Source organism: Lagenorhynchus albirostris, chromosome 16 (genome assembly GCF_949774975.1).
Source record: "Lagenorhynchus albirostris chromosome 16, mLagAlb1.1, whole genome shotgun sequence".
In the NCBI taxonomy this organism is placed as follows: domain Eukaryota; kingdom Metazoa; phylum Chordata; class Mammalia; order Artiodactyla; family Delphinidae; genus Lagenorhynchus; species Lagenorhynchus albirostris.
In genome coordinates, this window is record NC_083110.1 from 21,620,479 (window position 1) to 21,638,484 (window position 18,006).

Consider the following 18,006-nt stretch of genomic DNA (forward strand, 5'->3'; position numbering starts at 1 on the left):
CAGCCCACTGACAGGACAACCTCCCCTTGTTTTTGATTTCCGGCTTATTCAAGCCCAGAAGACCAAAAGTCAAGTTGAAAAGTTTTACCAGGAGAAAAACATGAAAGTATTTCTTATGAAATCATAAGAAATACTCGGTGTGAAGGAGCAGAGGACTGCAAAATCATTTTTCTGTTTTACCCAGTTCTTTGTAACCGAAAATCCTCACTAGATTCTTGAGGCAGAGGGAAAGCTGGTGAGCCAGTGGGAGAAACTGAGTCCAATAAGAAGAAACTGCTCATTTGAAATCTGACAACACTTTCTTGTAGATTAAAACTCAGTTTTGAAGTTTCACTTCTTGAGCTTGGCTCAGTGAGTTATGCTACTCCTGATGAAAAAGAAAATTAAGAATATTTTATGTTGAAGGGCATCAGTGATGAAAAGGCAGCATGGCAGCATCTAGCTCCCTTATCTCATCAACTGTGCAGCAGGCTCTTAATGTTAGCAATCTCGTGTTTAGATTGTTACCTGAAGAAAGAAAAAACAAAGTGTCCTGAATGCTGATTCTACTCAGCAAGTGGCAAACAACAAAACTTTTGAAAAAGCAGACCTGGGGAGAGTCCACTGCAGTTTCATAATGGGTATGAATAGTTATTTTTCTGCCTTTTTTTTTTTTCTAAATCTTTCTGGGGTTTGATGTGGATTTCTTTCTATTTGTTCAGGAAACTGTGACGTGTGTTCTGGGCAGGGTTTGAGGTTTTGGAACCTTTTCTAAAAGGGACAGAGAGCACCCTGCTACACTTCCCTGTCGTGAGGTTGGCGTGCAGACGGTGGAGCTGAAGCAAGTTGGTCATCATGCAGGTGCTCCTCCAGTGCAGTAGGCTTGTCCTGGCTCTCGCCTTCATCCTGATTTTGGGTTCTTCAGTTCAAGGTAAGACCCAGGAATCTTGTCCCCCTATAATTTTCCTTGTAAGTCCTGGGGTCCACACAAATGTTTATATTTGCTTTAAGGTATGGAATGTATTATACTGTGGGAAAGGAGGCCAAAAAAAGAAAAAAAAAAAAAAAGGATTAGGGGTAGCTGAACTCCTTGGTGTGAGATTGGTTAAGTTTGGTACCCAAAAAAGTTAAACTCTGAGGGAGGTGTGGCCTTATAAGTTCTTAAAATGATTGAAATGTACTATTTTATTGTCAGATGAAAATGGTTTATAAATTTTTCAACGCTTAAGAAAGGAATATAGAAAATGACCTACCCCTAAGTGTCTACATCAATCCCAAGTTTTAACATAATATGGTAGTGTCATAATTATTGTGACACTGGGAAATACTATTTTTAAAATCAGAGTAAATTTGCGTGTATTTTTTCTCCTTTTTAAAACTTGGTTCTTAGTGAAAATTCAGTTATATTTAGACATAGTTAATGAAAACCATCTCAGATTTTAAAGAGAGGCCAAAGAATTTTAGTAATTGTTTTGTTGCTCAGAGAAACATCACATTGGGAAATTTCTTATTAGGTCTATCATTTAGGGTTGTTTAGTCAGAATGAAACAACTTAAAACTTTAATGACTAAGAAAATGAAAACAATCAGTTTGTAGGAAAAATACAATTTCTTCTCCTTTGGTAAATAAGCGATCATGTCTGAATAAGGCAGAAAGTCATGGCCTGATAAGTAGATGGGAGAATTTATAGTAGAAAAACTAGAGTTCCTCCAAACGGTAAAGGAAATATTGAGTCATGGTGATTGCACATATCCTGGATTTGTTTCTTCGAAGTTACTTCTAGTTGTCTTGTTTTTACTTCTGGTGGAAATGAAATTGTACACATGATCTCAGATACATTCATTATGTATTGGAAATTTATAAAATCACTTTCTTCTTGTTATGCAATTATTGAAGAAAAAACCAGCAAATAATGTTGCTGAAATTTTCCATTAGTCTATTTATTTTTTAAGGTATAAAACATTGTTGAATGTAAGGAACAGGCTTTACTTGGATCTTTTAGGGAAAACCTTCAGCTTGATGAAATAATTCCCTCATGTGCTCTGACAAGATCCAAACACTCAGGTCCATGTTTGTAGCACAGACTTGAGTGACCTGTTGGTGCTGGATCTACCCTGACCAGAGCTCTGTGAGTCTTTACATCTTCAAAATTTCCCAGAAATGTCACATTCCCCACTAAGGTTCTATAGGGAAAACTAAAATGAAAACAAAAGCATTCTTTATGTAATAAGTATTCTTCAGAATGTAGTGAAGAAACTATTATAACATTTTATAAAGTACTAGTATTTATGTCATCACCAGGTAGGTTTAGCTCTTTGTTGGGAAAGGAACCAAAAAAGAGAGAATGAATGGACTGAAAAACTAGGGAGTTTCCAAAGGAGAAGTGCAGTTGGTATTGGAATCAAGGGTTAGTGTTCACATCTGAATAAGAAGGGAAATAGATGTCCACCCACAGCTGCGTGTGTGAGTGACATCAGCTCAAGGCTGCAGAGAGGTCACTATTTCATCATACTTCTATGTGATGCCAGATATGAGTCTGTAGCATTCTTTCCCCACTTAAAAAAATTTTTTTTCTTAACCCATTGATTTGACTGAACTGATCAACTGCACTAGGCTTTTGGCTTGTTTTTACTGAAACAAAACATCTTAGGTTATTGTATTAGTTTGCTAAGGCTGCCATAACAAAGTACCACAGACTGGGTGGCTTAAACAACAGGAATTTATTTCCTCACAGTTCTGGAGGCTAGAAGTTCAAGATCAAGGTGTCAGCAGGGTTAGTTTCATTCTGAAGCTTCTCTCCTCAGCGTGTAGATGGCCGTCTTGTCTCTGTCTTTACATGGTTCTTTGTGTGTGTCTATGTCCCCATCTCCTCTTCTTGTAAGGAAACCAGTCATACTGGATTAGGGCTCATCTGCATGACCTCATTATGTCTTAATTATCTCTTTCAAGGCCCTGTCTCCAAATACAGTCCCATTCTGAGGTACTGGGGGTTAGAACTTCAACACATTGAATTGGAGGGACACAATTCAGCCCATGTCAGTGACTATAAGTGAAGCTGAAGTAAAGACATGCTGTAAAAGTATGTCTACCAAGTGCAAAGAGATGGAAGTTTGGCAATGTGTGGGAGACCCTGGAGAGGACAGATGGCTAATCAATTTAATGTAGAGCTCCAGGGGATTATTGATGGGGCCTTACTCATCAATTGATGAGGTGACTCTTACTCTTTTATTGCCTCTCTTTTTAAAAGATGCCCATAAAGAGGGAAAATGGAAAATCCATGAGCAGGTCTGGCCAAGGGGGTCATTGCCAGACTATGTTTCCACTCTACACTGCCTCTGAGATCACGATAATGATATTGATTCCACCTATGTGTGCTGCTGTTTGATTGTAAAGTGATTCACATCCATTCTCGGGTAAAGGATCGTCACATTCCCTAGGAGGAGGAATTAACACCAATTTATAGAGGGGAAAATTGGACCTTACATTCATCATTTCATTTGCTCTTTACATCAACCTCTTGCAAAAAATTTATGAGACTTGCCCAAGGCCCATTACAACTAATTAATGGCAGAGCTAGTCATCTGATTTCAAGTTCAGAGTTAACTTTCTACTGCAATTTAGCTGTATTCTAGGTGGATTAGAGATTTTCTTTATTTAAAACAACCTTGCTTTGACTCTAGCCCTTGCTACAAAAACCATTGAGTTGAGGGACAGAGAAGGAGAAATTGAAAGTAAACTTGGAACTTTTTATAGCTTGTCAAACCACGCAAGGATGGGGGAACTTTATTCATCTTGTGGAATTGATTGGCCTGTAGGAAGCAGCTCCAGCTTAGATGGTGACTTCTGTTTGAATGCCACCAAACAATGAACGAGATGGTCTCCCTCCCCCCCCTCCCCACAACATGGCAGTTTCCGCTTAAATTTTTCTAGCACACTTGTAGCAAGTCTCCATTAAGAATAGGAAATTAGTAAATTGAGATGATGTTGGAGAAAAATTGATATTACAATACGATATTACTGGGGTAAGTTATTTGCTCTGGTAATGTTTACTTATAGAAAGTATTTGCTAAAGCAAGACTAGTGACTCTGTGTGTATGTGTGAAAGAAATAGGGGCAAAGACAGAGACAGAGAGAGAAAAAGACAGACCGAGAAAGGGTGGGGGTAGGCAGTGAGGGAAGTGATTGTAAATAAAAAACATTCTTCTCCCTTGAATCCACCACAAAATTAACCAGGAGATCTGTAAGTGGGGCCTCTTAGGAAGATAATTTTTCTGTCCATGAGCATATTCTCTTTTATTTTTTAAATTACGGTAATCTTAAGATTTCTTTCAAGCAAGACAGAATCAAGATACTCCCACACATCGGGGGCTGGAACTGTTGAATTTTCACATTCTGCCAACACCCTTGAATAAATATGTCAGGAACTTGGTATCTGTAACCGTGTTCTTTATTTTAAAGCAGATATAAAATCCCCAGTGTGTTGATCATTTTATAATATATAGCATTACAGGACCACTATGTTATGCACCTGAAACTAACATAGTATATTAGGTCAACTATACTTAAAAAAGAAAAACCACCTCGGGACTTCCCTGGTGGTCCAGCGGTTAAGAATCCGCCTTCCAATGCAGAGGAGGTGGGTTCAATCCCTGGTGGGGGAACTAAGATCCCACATGCCGTGGAGCAACTAAGCCCACACACTCTGGAGCCTGCCCACCACAACTAGAGAGAAGCCTGTGTGCCGCAGCTAAGTCCCGACACAGCCAAAAATAAAAATAAATAAATAAATATTAAGAAAACACCTAATATGACTTTATTTACATGAAACATCCAACTTGCTTAAAAATATAGAGATAAAAAGTAGATTGATTAGTTGTTACTTAGGGATGAGAAGCGTGAGATACAGGAGCTGGCTAGCTAAAGGATAGGGGATTTCTCTGTGATGATAAAATTGTTCTAAATTTGTGGTGATAGTTGCACATACCTATGAATATGCTAAAAACCACTGAATTTTACATTTTAGAAGAGTGATTGTGTGCTATGTTACATACATACCAATAAAACTTTTTTTAATTAAAAAAATAAAATCACCAGTCCCAAACTAGATAAACATTTCTGTGGGGGAGGTGGACTTCTATCTTTGATTTCTTTATCAATTTTGGAATAGCTTTACTGAGATAGATTTCATATACCATACAATTCACCCATTTAAAGTGTACATCAATGGTTTTTTAGTATATTCACAGATACGTGCAACCATCACCATAGTCTATTTTAGAACATTTTCGTCACCCAAAAAAAGAAACCCCTCTTTATAAATTTTAAAAGCTGAGATTCTAAACTCTAGAGGGAATTTGTATTTTGGAAGTTTTCTAATTTACCAGAGTTGTGTTTCTTACACCAGTGAAAAGATGAGATCTTTCACTGAGATGCTTCCTCATTAAACTATTAGTTTTACTTTTCTGTTTAGCTTCCTATCTATGCAAGCACTTACTTGGTTTGATATTCAGCCATCCACGACAGTAGAGAAGAATGTCTAGACCTGCTCTGTCTGAAATGGTAGCCACGGGCTTCTTGTGGCTACTAAGCACTTGAAATGTGTGAAATGTGGCGAGTCCAAAATGAGGTATTGTGTAAGTGCAAAATACACACCAGATTTGAAATCTTAGGATGAAAAAAAGTGTAAAATATCCATTAATAACTTATATTGATTATGTTGTGACAATATTTGAATATATTTAAGTAAAATATTTTCAAATTAATGTCACCTCTTTTTTACTTTTTAAAATATGGCTGTTGTAACATCCATACGTGTACGGATGGTTTCTCTTGTTTCTATTGGACCGCGCTGGTCTAGACGGCATGGGGTGTGAAGACATTGCCCTCTGCTGGAGCAGATGTTGAATTTTTACCTGACTCACAATGATGACGCTTCTAAGTAACAATTCAGTAGATGCCAAGCTTAAGCTTCTTCAGGAAAGAATCGGAGGAGAAGGAACTAAAATGTATTAAATACCTACAAGATACTTTTATCTTGCTTAAAGAGGAACTCTTTGGGATACTATTATGGGATACTGTGGTGGAACAGGAGTTTAAATTTGGTCCTCTACAAGCTGTTCACTATCAGAGATAGGTCAATAGGTCATTCTCATTCTCCTCCTCAGCAGAGAAACTAGCATTTAAAGAGCTCTGACGGGACTTTCCTGGTGGTCCACCGGTTAAGACTCCGTGCTCCCAATGCAGGGGGCCCGGGATCGATCCCTGGTTGGGGAACTAGATCTCCTATGCCTGTGTCAACTAAGAGTTCACATGCCGCAACTAAGAAGTCCGCATGCTGCAACAAAGATCCCGCATGGCACAATGAAGATCCTGTGTGCTGCAACCAAGACCCAGTGCAGCCAAAATAAACAAACAAATAAATGTTAAAAAAGAAAAGAAAAGAAAAGGGAGAGATTAATTTAAATAAATAAAGAGCTCTGGGCTTCCCTGGTGGCGCAGTGGTTGAGAGTCCGCCTGCCGATGCAGGGGACACGGGTTCGTGCCCTGGTCTGGGAAGATCCCACATGCCGCAGAGCGGCTAGGCCGGTGAGCCATGGCCGCTGAGCCTGCGCGTCCGGAGGCTGTGCTCCGCAATGGGAGAGGCCACAGCAGTGAGAGGCCCGCGTACCGAAAAAAAAAAAAAAAGAGCTCTGACCATGGTACTAGGTACTATTCTACGAGCCTAATATTTATGTCTCATTATTAGAGCTACTACTGTCCCCATTTTATGGATGAGGAAATTGAGGTACAGGGAGGTTAAGGTTACACAGCTAGTAAGGGGGAGACATTGTGATGTCAACTTGACATCACAAGTTGATGTCAAGCCTTACCTCCAGCCTCCAAGCAGTGACAAAGCTAACCCATTCTGGATGAGTAGCGTCCCAGACCAGAAACTGTAAGCTATATTCAGGAACTATGGGGAAGATTGTGATAGAATAGTAGTTCTAAAAGAAAGAATGAATGGAAGTGAGACAGACAGAAAGAAAGAAGGAAAACAATGGGAGAACATTTACTTTCTACATTAGAGTCTTTGTTTTGTTTATATTTTTAAAAGAATATTGTTTATTACAGCAATTTAGAAAACAAAGTGAGAAAAAAATCACCAGAGTCTACCACTATAGTTATTTCTGTGTATTTCCTCCCATTCCTCACCCCCCCCCGATATCTATTTATGTAGTTGCATTAACAACTATTATGCATAGAGTGGTATTCTGCTTTTTTAAAAATATTTATTTATTTATTTTTGGCTGTATCAGGTTTTAGTTGCAGCACACAGGATCTTTCGTGTGGCACACGGACTCCTCTCTAGTGGTGGCGCAAAGGCTCCAGCACATGCGGGCTCAGTAGTTGTGGCGCAAGGGCTCTCTAGTTATGGCTTGTGGGCTCATAGTTGCGGCGCGTGGGCTTAGTTGCCCTGCAGCTCATGGGATCTTAGTTCCCTGACCAGGGATAGAACTTGAGTCCCCTGCATTGGAAGTCCCCTGGACCATGAGGGAAGTCCCCTCTGGACCACGAGGGAGGTCCCCTCTGCTTTTTTTAAACTCATTTTTGAACATAAATTTTCCTGTGATGCTATATAGTCTTTTCCATAACTACTGCTTTTTTCCCATTTGTTTAATAGTCTCTCATATGAATGCCTCATAATTAATCTGAGTATTTTCTCTTGTTTTGATTATTTAGTTATTTCCTGTTTCCCTATTTTAAATAATACTAAGGTGAACAGCATCATGAATTCTTTATATATTTTCTCTCTCTCTCTCCATATATATGTATATAATGTATATCTTAATGATGTTATTAATAACTTAGCAATGCTGTATTTATAAAATTAATCAGAAATATTAGCTAGGACAAAGTTGAGTGTAAACAGACATAATAGAGTTTCATGAGGAAAGAGGACATTTTGCAAAAGTTCTGTGGTTCTGCAATCTTTTAAGAACAAAGTCCTTGGCCATCCCATTAACATGTAAAGTGAATTTGACCTCAGTAGAGGCTTCACTTTTCAACCTCTGATAGTTGAGAATAGGACAAAACTTGTGCATACTCTCCTAGAAATACAGATACCCAGAGGGAAAAAAAGCAAAACTCCAGAACTTATGGTCTTTGGGAGGGCTGGGTAATGAGATTAGGAGTAAATTTTTTTGTATGTTGGTTTGCTACATTTTTCAAAATTTTCTATAATGAACATACATTCCTTTTCTAAGATAAATGTTATTAAAAATTGCAACAAAAGCAGTCTAGATGTAAGGAATATCTAAATAAACTCTCCATTTCTAGGAGAGAGTACTATAAAAGGTAGAGAGCCCTCTAGAACCTGATTTAAAGTCAGGAAACCATTGACAAGTTGCTGTATGTATCCATTTACATAAAATTCTAGAAAATGCAAACTAATTTATAATGACAGTAAGTAGATTGATGGTTGAGAGGGGCTGGGGGGAGTCAGGAGGAGGGAGGGAGAAGGGCAGGATCACAAAGGGGCACAAGGAAACTCTGGGGGATGTTGAATATGTTCATACCCTTGATTGTGGTGATGGTTCCATTGTGTATCCATTTGTCGAAACAAATTGTGCACTTTAAATATGCACAGCTTATTGAATGTCAAGTCCACCTTAAGAAAGCTGTCAAAAAATAAAAATAATTTTGAATAGATAATACATACATATGACTCAAAAATCTAATGATTCAAAAGGATATGCAGTGAAAAGTCAATGCTCTTCCTTCCACTGTCTTCCAGCCACCAATTCCCTCCACAAAGATGATCAGTTTGCTGTGTATCTTTTCAGAGATGTTCTGTGCATATAAGCACATATGTAAATATAGTGTGAAAAAACACAAACACACACAAATGGTAACAAACAATTCATAGTGTTCTTTACTTTTTTTAACTTAATAATATACCTTGGAGGGAATTCCTTGGCGGGCCAGTAGTTAGGACTCCAGGCTTTCACTGCCGAGGGATTTTTGAAATCTCTGACTAGATGTGAGGGCAAAGAAAGAGGCCAAGTTTTTAACCTACTTTTCATTCCCAAGAATACCCAAGAATTTCTTTTCAATACCCAAGAATGGCCCTAAAGAACTAGGGCTCTGTAGTATCTCGGGTACCAATTGGTACATGCCTTAACCTTTCTGAGCATGATTCGACTCATCTCTACCAGAACAGGCAGGATTCAGGGTCAGATACAGGTTTGAATCCTGGGTCCTTTACTTAGTGCCTGTGCAGCCTCAGTTTTCCTTTGTATAAAATGGAAATAATAGTACAAAGATAATGATAGTTAATATTTTCAAGTGTTTACTGTGTACCTGGCACTATGTTAAGATCTTTACATGCATTTTCTCATTTAATTTTTGTGACCAGCTTATGAAAAAGAGACACTCTTAGTACCTCAGTTTTCTGGCGGGGGCTTGGGGAAGTTAAGGTTTCACAGCTCACCAGTAGCAGAGCTGAGACTTCACTCCAGGCAGCTAATTGCCAAAGCCTGTTCTAACCTTAAACTCTAGGCTACTTTAGAGGGGTGTTGTGAGAAGGACAAATGGTGTGCATAAAGGGCTAGCAAATAGTCGGTGCTCCTGTGATATTAATGATCATAAAACCTGTCCACACCTTACCTACCAAATTTAGAATCTATTTAATTAAAAATTTCTTAGGGACAGAGTGATTAGAAGCTGTGTAAGAGACATTTATTGACCACGTGGGTTCCATGTTTGGGCAGGTTCTCCTGTGCGGAAAGCCAGATACCAGTGGGTACGCTGCAATCCTGACAGCAATTCTGCAAACTGCATTGATGAAAAGGGACCAGAGTTCGATCTACTTCCAGGTGAATACAACAGAATCCTACCTCCAAGGACTGACCCTTTTTCGTAAGTGGACTTTCTTGATTTTACTTTCACCATCCGCTGCTGAGATCTTGGCATGGAGGTGGGAGGGTTGCCAAGAGTGTTTTTCTTCAGGCTCTTGCTTCCATGGTTAGGTTCCATGGTTAGGTTTTCACTGCACAGTACAGGGTAAAACTGTACTGTCTTTACTGGTATATGAGATGCACAAGAATACATGATTCACCTACCTTTTTAAGAATTTTATTTATTTTTTAAAATTTATTTATTTTTGGCTGAGTTGGGTCTTTGTTGCTGCATGCGGGCTTTCTCTAGTTGCTGAGAACAGGGGCTACTCTTCGTTGCGGTGCACGGGCTTCTCATTGTGGTGGTTTCTTTTGTTGCGGAGCATGGGCTCTAGGCATGCGGGCTGAGTAGTTGTGGAGCGCGGGCTTAGCTGCTCTGCGGCATGTGGGATCTTTCCAGACCAGAGATAGAACCTGTGTCTCCTGCACTGGCAGGCAGATTCTTAACCACTGTGCCACCAGGGAGGTCCCTATTCACCTACACTTTTGCAAGGTCTTTTTCTTGTGGCAGAAACAAAAATTGAATACTTTTCACCAATAGGTATTGAAAATGATTGAACATTATTTTATTAATGTAAATAGAGCACGTTGTATATTTATATTAAAATCCAATAGGAGTCTATCACCTGAATGGATAAACAAAATGTGGTACATCCCTTAAGTAGAATATTATTTGGTCATAGGAAAGAAGGAGTTATTGATAAATGCTACAACATGGATGAATCCTGAAAACATTATGCAAAGTGAAGGAAACCAGACACAAAAAGCCACATATTGTATGATTCCATTTATGTGAAATGTCCAGAATAGGCAAATCCATAGAGACAGAAATAGAGTAGTGGTTGCCAGGGGCTGTGAGGGAGGGAGGAATAAAGAGTGACTGCTATTAGGTACAAGATTTTTGAGGGGTGACAAAAATGTTCCATTTAGATAGTAGTGATAAAAAAAAAAGAATTAGGGAAAGGAAGAATAAGTGACCACGACTCATAAAAAAGAAAGTCAAAACTCTTCTTTTTTTTAAATTAAATTAAATTAATTTACGTTTTATACAGCAGGTTCTTATTATCTATTTTATACATATTAGTGTATAAATGTCAACTGCAATCTCCCAATTCATCCCCCACCCCACTTCCTCCCTTGGTGTCCATACATCCAAAACTCTTCTTGATCAAATAAAACCTGCCTTATACTTGCAAAAAAGATCCAATAGGAATTCATAAGTAACAAAAATTGAATTGTATTAAAACCCATTATTTCAATGAATATCAAAATTATATGTAGCAAAGATACATTATGAAAAGAATTATCATAAAAGTTTTAATCTTCAGGCTTAAATAGAAAATCACTCCCCTGAAAGCCACGTAAATCATCATGCCCAAGCCACGTAAGTCTGTCATCACTTTGGGGATCCTGGTAACCCCCTTCATCACTGAAATTATATCACCACCATCCTCAAAATGCAACTCTGCAACCCTGCGCTTTTAGGTCCACGGCATAAAGCTTGAACGTGATATTACAGCATCCTCCATTATTTTAAGTCACGGATTTCAACAGTGATTCATTTAAATCTAAGATATTAGAGGAACAATGCAAGTCCTCCAAAACAAATATTTACACTATTTCTTCCCTCCTCAAATCTGTATGATCTTCCACACTCTTTGACATAAATTGTAGCAATATTTTTTTGGATCCGTGTCCTAAGGCAAAGGAAACAAAAGCAAAAATAAACAAATGGGACCTAATTAAACTTAAAAGCTTTTGCACAGCAAGGGAAACCATCGACAAACAAAAGGACAACCTACTGAATGGGAGAAAATATTTGCAAGTGATATGACTAATAAGGGGTTAATATCTAAAGTATATAAACAGCTCATACAACTCAACATCAAAAAAACAAACATCCCAATTAAAAACTGGGTAGAAGATCTGAATAGACATTTTTCCAAAGAACACATCCAGTTAGACAACAGGCACATGAAAAGATGCTCAACATCGCTAATCACCAGAGAAATGCAAATTAAAACCACAATGAATATCACCTCCCACCTGTCAGAATGGCTGTCATCAAAAAGATCACAAATAATAAATTGCTGGCGAGGATGTAGAGAAAAGGGGACCCTTGTACCTTGTTAATGGGAATGTATATTGGTGCAACCACTGTACAAAACAGTGTGGAGGTTCCTCAGAAAACTAAAAATAGAGTTACCACATGATCCTGCAACTGTACTCCTGGGTATATATCCAAAGAAAATGAAAACACTAATTTGAAAAGATATATGTACCCCAATGTTCATAGCAGCATTATTTATAATAGCCAAGATATGGAAGCAATCTAAGTGTCCATCAGTAGATGAATGGATAAAGAAGATGTGATACACACACACACACACACACACACACATTGGAATACTACTCAGCCATAAAAAAGAACGAAATTTTGCCATTTGCAGCAACATGGATGGACTTGGAGGGTATTATGCTTAGTGAAATAAGTCAGACAGAGAAGACAAATACTGTATGATATCACTTATACGTGGAATCTAAAAAATAAAACAAACTTGTGAATATAACAAAAAAGAAACAGACACACAGATATAGAGAACAAACCAGTGGTTACCAGTGGGGAGAAGGAAGGGGGAGGGGCAAGCTAGGGGCAGGGGATTAAGAGGTACAAACTACTGTGAATAAAATAAATAATCGGGCTTTCCTGGTGGCTCAGTGGTTCAGAATCCGCCTGCCAATGCAGGGGACGCGGGTTCAAGCCCTGGTCCGGGAAGATCCCACATGCTGCAGAGCAACTAAGCCCGTGTGCCACAACTACTGAGCCTGTGCACCTAGAGCCCGTGCTCTGCAACAAGAGAAGCCACCGCAATGAGAAGCCCGCGCACCGCAACGAAGAGTAGCCGCGGCTCGCGCCAACTACAGAAAGTCCGCGCACAGCAAGGAAGACCCATCGCAGCCAAAAATAAATAAATAAAAATAAATAAATAATCTACATGGATGTATTGTACAACACAGGGAATATAGCCAATATTTTATAATAACTATAAATGGAGTATAACCTTTAAAATTGTGAATCACTGTTGTACACCTGAAATGTATATAATATTGTAAATCAACTCTACCTCAACTAAAAATAATAAATAAAAAAAAATCTCTAGGATCTTCCCTTTCCTCAGCCAGCAACTTTCCTTCTTGCTCTGACACTCCTGTTAATATGGATGCACAGCCCCTGCTTCTGTGACGGTCTTGGACACTCTTGCTTTCAGATCCATTTCTTCTCCTTCCATCTCCCTGCTCTGCGTTGGGTGAGGGTGGTGAGGGCTGATCCCTATGGTCTGCATTTCTCGGGCTCCCAGATCTGTGGCTGAGTTTGGCCAGTGGGATGCCTGAAAGGGAGACTGGTCAGCATGGGCGGCAAGAAGAGACAAGGATGTTTCTTCTCATTCCTGCCTTGGGTGGCACCTCTGGCAGGGCTGTGTCTCATCCATGGCTTCAGCTTCCACCACATGCTCTTGGTCCCTGGGCTCAGGTAGTACCACCTCCTCCACTGTCCCTCTAGCCCAGGGAGGGAAATATTTTCTTGCTGTTCCTCATCTCTGGGTTTCCTTATTATTCCCTATTTGGCTTTGCTTCTCTTCCATCTCATGTGTTAGCAATTCCCTGTCTTAAATATTTAGGTAAGTTTCTTGACTGTACTATGACTGTGGCAGCTTCTAAGGCCACCCCTCCTTGTGCTGGGCATCCTATCCCCATGCACCTTCTCCAGGACTTTAATTCTGCAGTTAACCCTCTGAACCCAGCATCTTCTTCTCATCAGTATGCAGACATTCTCTAGTATCTCCTACATTTAGGTAAAATCCCCTCTTTGACTCTGCATCCTTTCCAGCTGTTGCCCCATTCTCTGCTCCTCTTCATAGTAACACTTCCTGATAGGGTTGCTGATGCTTACTATCTCCTCAACCCCTTCTGGTTCTACCTTCACCCAGAGAGCTTGGTAGAAGCACTTACTTTTTTTTTGTGGTACATGGGCCTCTCACTGCTGTGGCCTCTCCCGTTGCAGAGCACAGGTTCCGGACGCGCAGGCTCAGAGGCCATGGCTCACGGGCCCAGCTGCTCCGCGGCATGTGGGATCCTCCCGGACCGGGGCACGAAACTGTGTCCCCTGCATCGGCAGGCGGACTCTCAACCACTGCGCCACCAGGGAAGCCTACTTTTTTTTTTTTTTATTTAAGTTCTTTTTTTTTTTAATTGAACCTGGGCCCTCGGCAGTGAAAGCGTGGAGTCCTAACCACTGGACTGCCAGGGAATTCCCAATTTAAGTTCTTTTTTATTTTCCTCCACACTGGTAAAAGTTCCAAGGGAGCTTAAAGTTTTTTAAACATTTTAACTATTCCTCTTTCCCACCCCCGACTTCTGAATTTACAAAGCAAAGGAGAGCAGGAGTCCCAATTTTTAATGGTTCCCCATCTCCTCATGTTATTTGATCCAAAAACTATATACAAGTTTGTAGCAGTCATAGTTATTGTACATGTTTAGGAGGGAGGGAGGCAAGAAGGGTTAGGGAGGTCTTCCCTAGTGGCGCAGTGGTTGAGAGTCCGTCTGCCGATGCAGGGGACATGGGTTCGTGCCCTGATCCGGGAAGATCCCACATGCCGTGGAGCGGCTGGGCCCGTGAGCCATGGCCGCTGAACCTGCGCGTCCGGAGCCTGTGTTCTGCAACGGGAGAGGCCACAACAGTGAGAGGCCCGCGTACTGCAAAAAAAAAAAAAAAAAAGGGATAGGGAGAATGGTGATCCAAAAGAATAAAAACAGCAACCAAATAGGTCACAATTACTTCCTGTTGACACATCTGCTGGTTACTTCTCTATGTTTAGCTAACTTGACTTCTCTCTCTCTCTTTTTTTTTTCCTGCGCCACATGCCTTGTGGGATCTTAGTTCCGGGCTAAGGATTGAGCCTGCGCCCTTGGCACTGAAGTGCAGAGTCCTAACCACTGAACCGCCAGGGAATTCCCACTTGACTTGTCAGTTGTTTTCAAAAACAGTTGACCATCCTTCCTCTGAAATACTTTTTTCTCTGGGCTTCCATGGCCCCACCTTGTCTTGGGTTTCCTTCTACTTCCCTGGCTGTTCTTTCTCCTTTGATTAATATTTAATATGTTGGGGTGGCCCTAGCTCTGTCGTGGGCTGCTTTTGTATCTGCATGCCTTTTTTGGGTGACTTCATCCTGTTCCATGGCTTTAAATACTATATGTGTGTGTGTGTGTGTGTGTGTGTGTGTGAGAGAGAGAGAGAGAGAGAGAGAGAGAGAGAGAGAGAGAGAGAGAGAAAGGGAGAGGGAGAGGGAGAGGGAGAGGAAGAGGGAGAAACTACCAAATCTGTTTCCAGCTCTGATTCCTTTTCCTAACCAGCTGACCAACTATCCAGCAGGTCACCCTCTATTACATTATTCCACTTTGTTTCTCTGCATAACATTTAGCCCCACCTAATATTTTCCTGATTTGCTTATTCACTTTTTATTGTCTGTCTCCCCACCAAAGTTATAAACCTCTGAGCAGGGACCTCATCTGTCAGTCCCCATTCTATCCCAGGCCCTCAGAACAGGGATCAGATATTCAATATTTATCGAATGTAGGCATGAAGGAAACTCTAATCTGTTGTATGGCCTGTGGTTTATTATTTTCATGTAGAAAATGACCCATAGGCTGTGAAACTCAACTTTTGTCTCTGATGCTTTGTTGCCTTATTCTGCCACTGATGGGTGGCATCGTTGCTCTGGTCCTTTGGTGCTGAGTGGATTTCAAACTACCCCACTGAACCCAGTTGAATGAATGCACTTATTTGCGGGGAGGAGATTGAATGTTAACATGCTGGCAAATATAATGCTTGACTTGTTGCAAAGAATTTCTTAAGCATGAGCTTTGTTGAAGCCCTGTGAAGTTATTAGAGATTTTGCAGAATTTTTAAAATAGGAAAAATATATATCTAGTCTAATTTACTTGTGTGTCCTTTCTTCAGTGGGAGAAAGTGTAAAAATGGGATCTTTTCTGTAAAAAATAAATGACCCGTTAAGTATATTCTAAATATAGGATTGCTATGTTAGTGATAAGAAAATTAGCATTTTTATATGCATCTGCAATGAGTAGATGTGAAGCTGATAAAGGCAACGAGTTAGATACAGTAAGTATTGTAAATATGTGGAAAGGTCTGACTTATTTTTTGTTTTAAAACATTAAATAACTGGGAAACTTTTAACTTAAAATTTGAGCAACGGAGTGGCTACATTTACTTTCATATCTTAAAAAATTTATTATGATTATCTTTTCATGTCTCAAACTTTAATGTTTCTTTTCCACTTTTCTGTCATGCTTCAGAATGATGAAATCCAGGAACTTGAATGATGTCTTCCCTCTTTCTGAGGACTTTTCAGGATCAGGCTCTGGAAGTGGCTCTGGAAGTGGCTTCCTACGTGAAATCGAACAGGAATACCAACCACTAGAAGAAAACGATGCTTTTTATTACAACTTTAGGTCTCTGGAGAGAAATTTGCCCTCAGACAACCAGGACTTGGGTCAGAATGGACCAGAAGAGGATTTTACTATATAAAAGAGAGGGTTTCCCAGCTTGACACCAGGCAATGTATTTGTGTACCATGGTTAAATGATTAATTTGAGGACAAAAAGCTTTATAGAAAATTTAAAACATCTGAAAAGGAAGTTTAAGTTTTATTATCTTTTTTTTCTCATGAATTCTTAAAGCCTCCTTTTTCTATCCTAATGTCCTGGAAAATACCTGCATTTGTTTTGTATTGTATTCAACAACATCACTATGAAGTTAACTAGACTCCACATATGTATAAAATTGCTTTAAAGAATAAATTATACTGTTCCTAAAACATTTAGTTTGAGAAACAAATTGACAGGCATTATTTCATATCTAAATCTTCAGGAAGCTGACTCTGATTATGAAATCTAGATATGCCTCTTTTTTTGTGAAAAAACACAGATGAAACATACAGTGAATTGGGTATTTGACATGTTTGGGTTTGACATGTTTTACAGTGTGAAGTTAACTGCTTTAATAGTACCACTGGAGGTGTTTGCAGAGCTAGTGGACAGCGTTTGCTTAGAAGTGTGATTGCTGTCACAATTAGAAACTTAACACCCAGATTAAAGCACAATTGTGCTCTCAATACCTCATACTGCTTTACTTTTTTTCCTGGATATCTATGTATTTTCAAACATTATTAAAGCAGAAGTATAATCAAAGGGTCAAGCTGTCTGGGCTCTCTTGTTCATTAAGTAATTATTTGTTCAAATGTTTCTAGATTCTCATCAACAAAATATCTGTAAAGTTATTTTACAGTGAGACCAAATTTTGTAACTGGAATCAAATCCTGTTAACTAGCAGATGAAGAAAACAATCATGCTACAGAGAGGGTTACTCTTGTCCAAACAATTCCTCTTCTTTAGGGCTATACTATACTCATCTCTGTTCCCCTTAATTCTGGAAAGCCTGTCAGCATCATTGTCATGGATCCTGTTCTGTACCATGTAGATCCCCTCTTCAGAACTGAGGACTTATTCAAATTAACCTCTGTGGAAGAGAGACACCTTGTTCAAGGGCACACCTCTTCCCATGGCAGCCTGCACCCAATGCCTGGTTGATGTGAGCATATGAGTGCCAGACCCCTCCCCTGAACTTGGAACAATTCAGCAGGGCAATCACAGATTCAGAGCTCCCTGAGGAGTCATCTGAGGCTTTGTTGGGACTGTTTTGCAGCTCAGTTTCTTCCTTTACTTAGTCTTGCTTCCTTCCATTCCCCCCTGAGAGAGCTCCCTTAGGAACTTTCTGCACACTAGTTTTCATCTCAGAGTTTGCTCTATGGGGAATCCAACCTGTGAAAGTTGGTGCCAGGATGGGTAGAAAGCAGATGCTAAAATGGGATTTTGGAGCTGGATCACCTACTGTCTGGCTGGCAATGAGGACCCCGTCACTGGCTGTAGATGCAGAACAACCACAAGAGAGCACTGCAATCGTTCAAACTTTCACTGACGATGAACTGGGATGGTGTACCAGTGGAAGGAAGTG

General features: G+C 39.8%; 1 protein-coding gene across 1 annotated transcript; it reads left to right on the forward strand.

Annotated features, from left to right (window-relative positions):
* The first annotated feature begins 766 nt into the window (after positions 1-766).
* Positions 767-16,631, forward strand: SRGN (serglycin). The gene is made up of 3 exons (XM_060125633.1): positions 767-910; positions 9,729-9,876; positions 16,290-16,631. Exons 1-3 carry the CDS (start codon positions 835-837, stop codon positions 16,519-16,521), a joined length of 456 nt encoding a protein of 151 aa, XP_059981616.1. The 5' UTR covers positions 767-834; the 3' UTR covers positions 16,522-16,631.
* Positions 16,632-18,006: the final 1,375 nt, after the last annotated feature.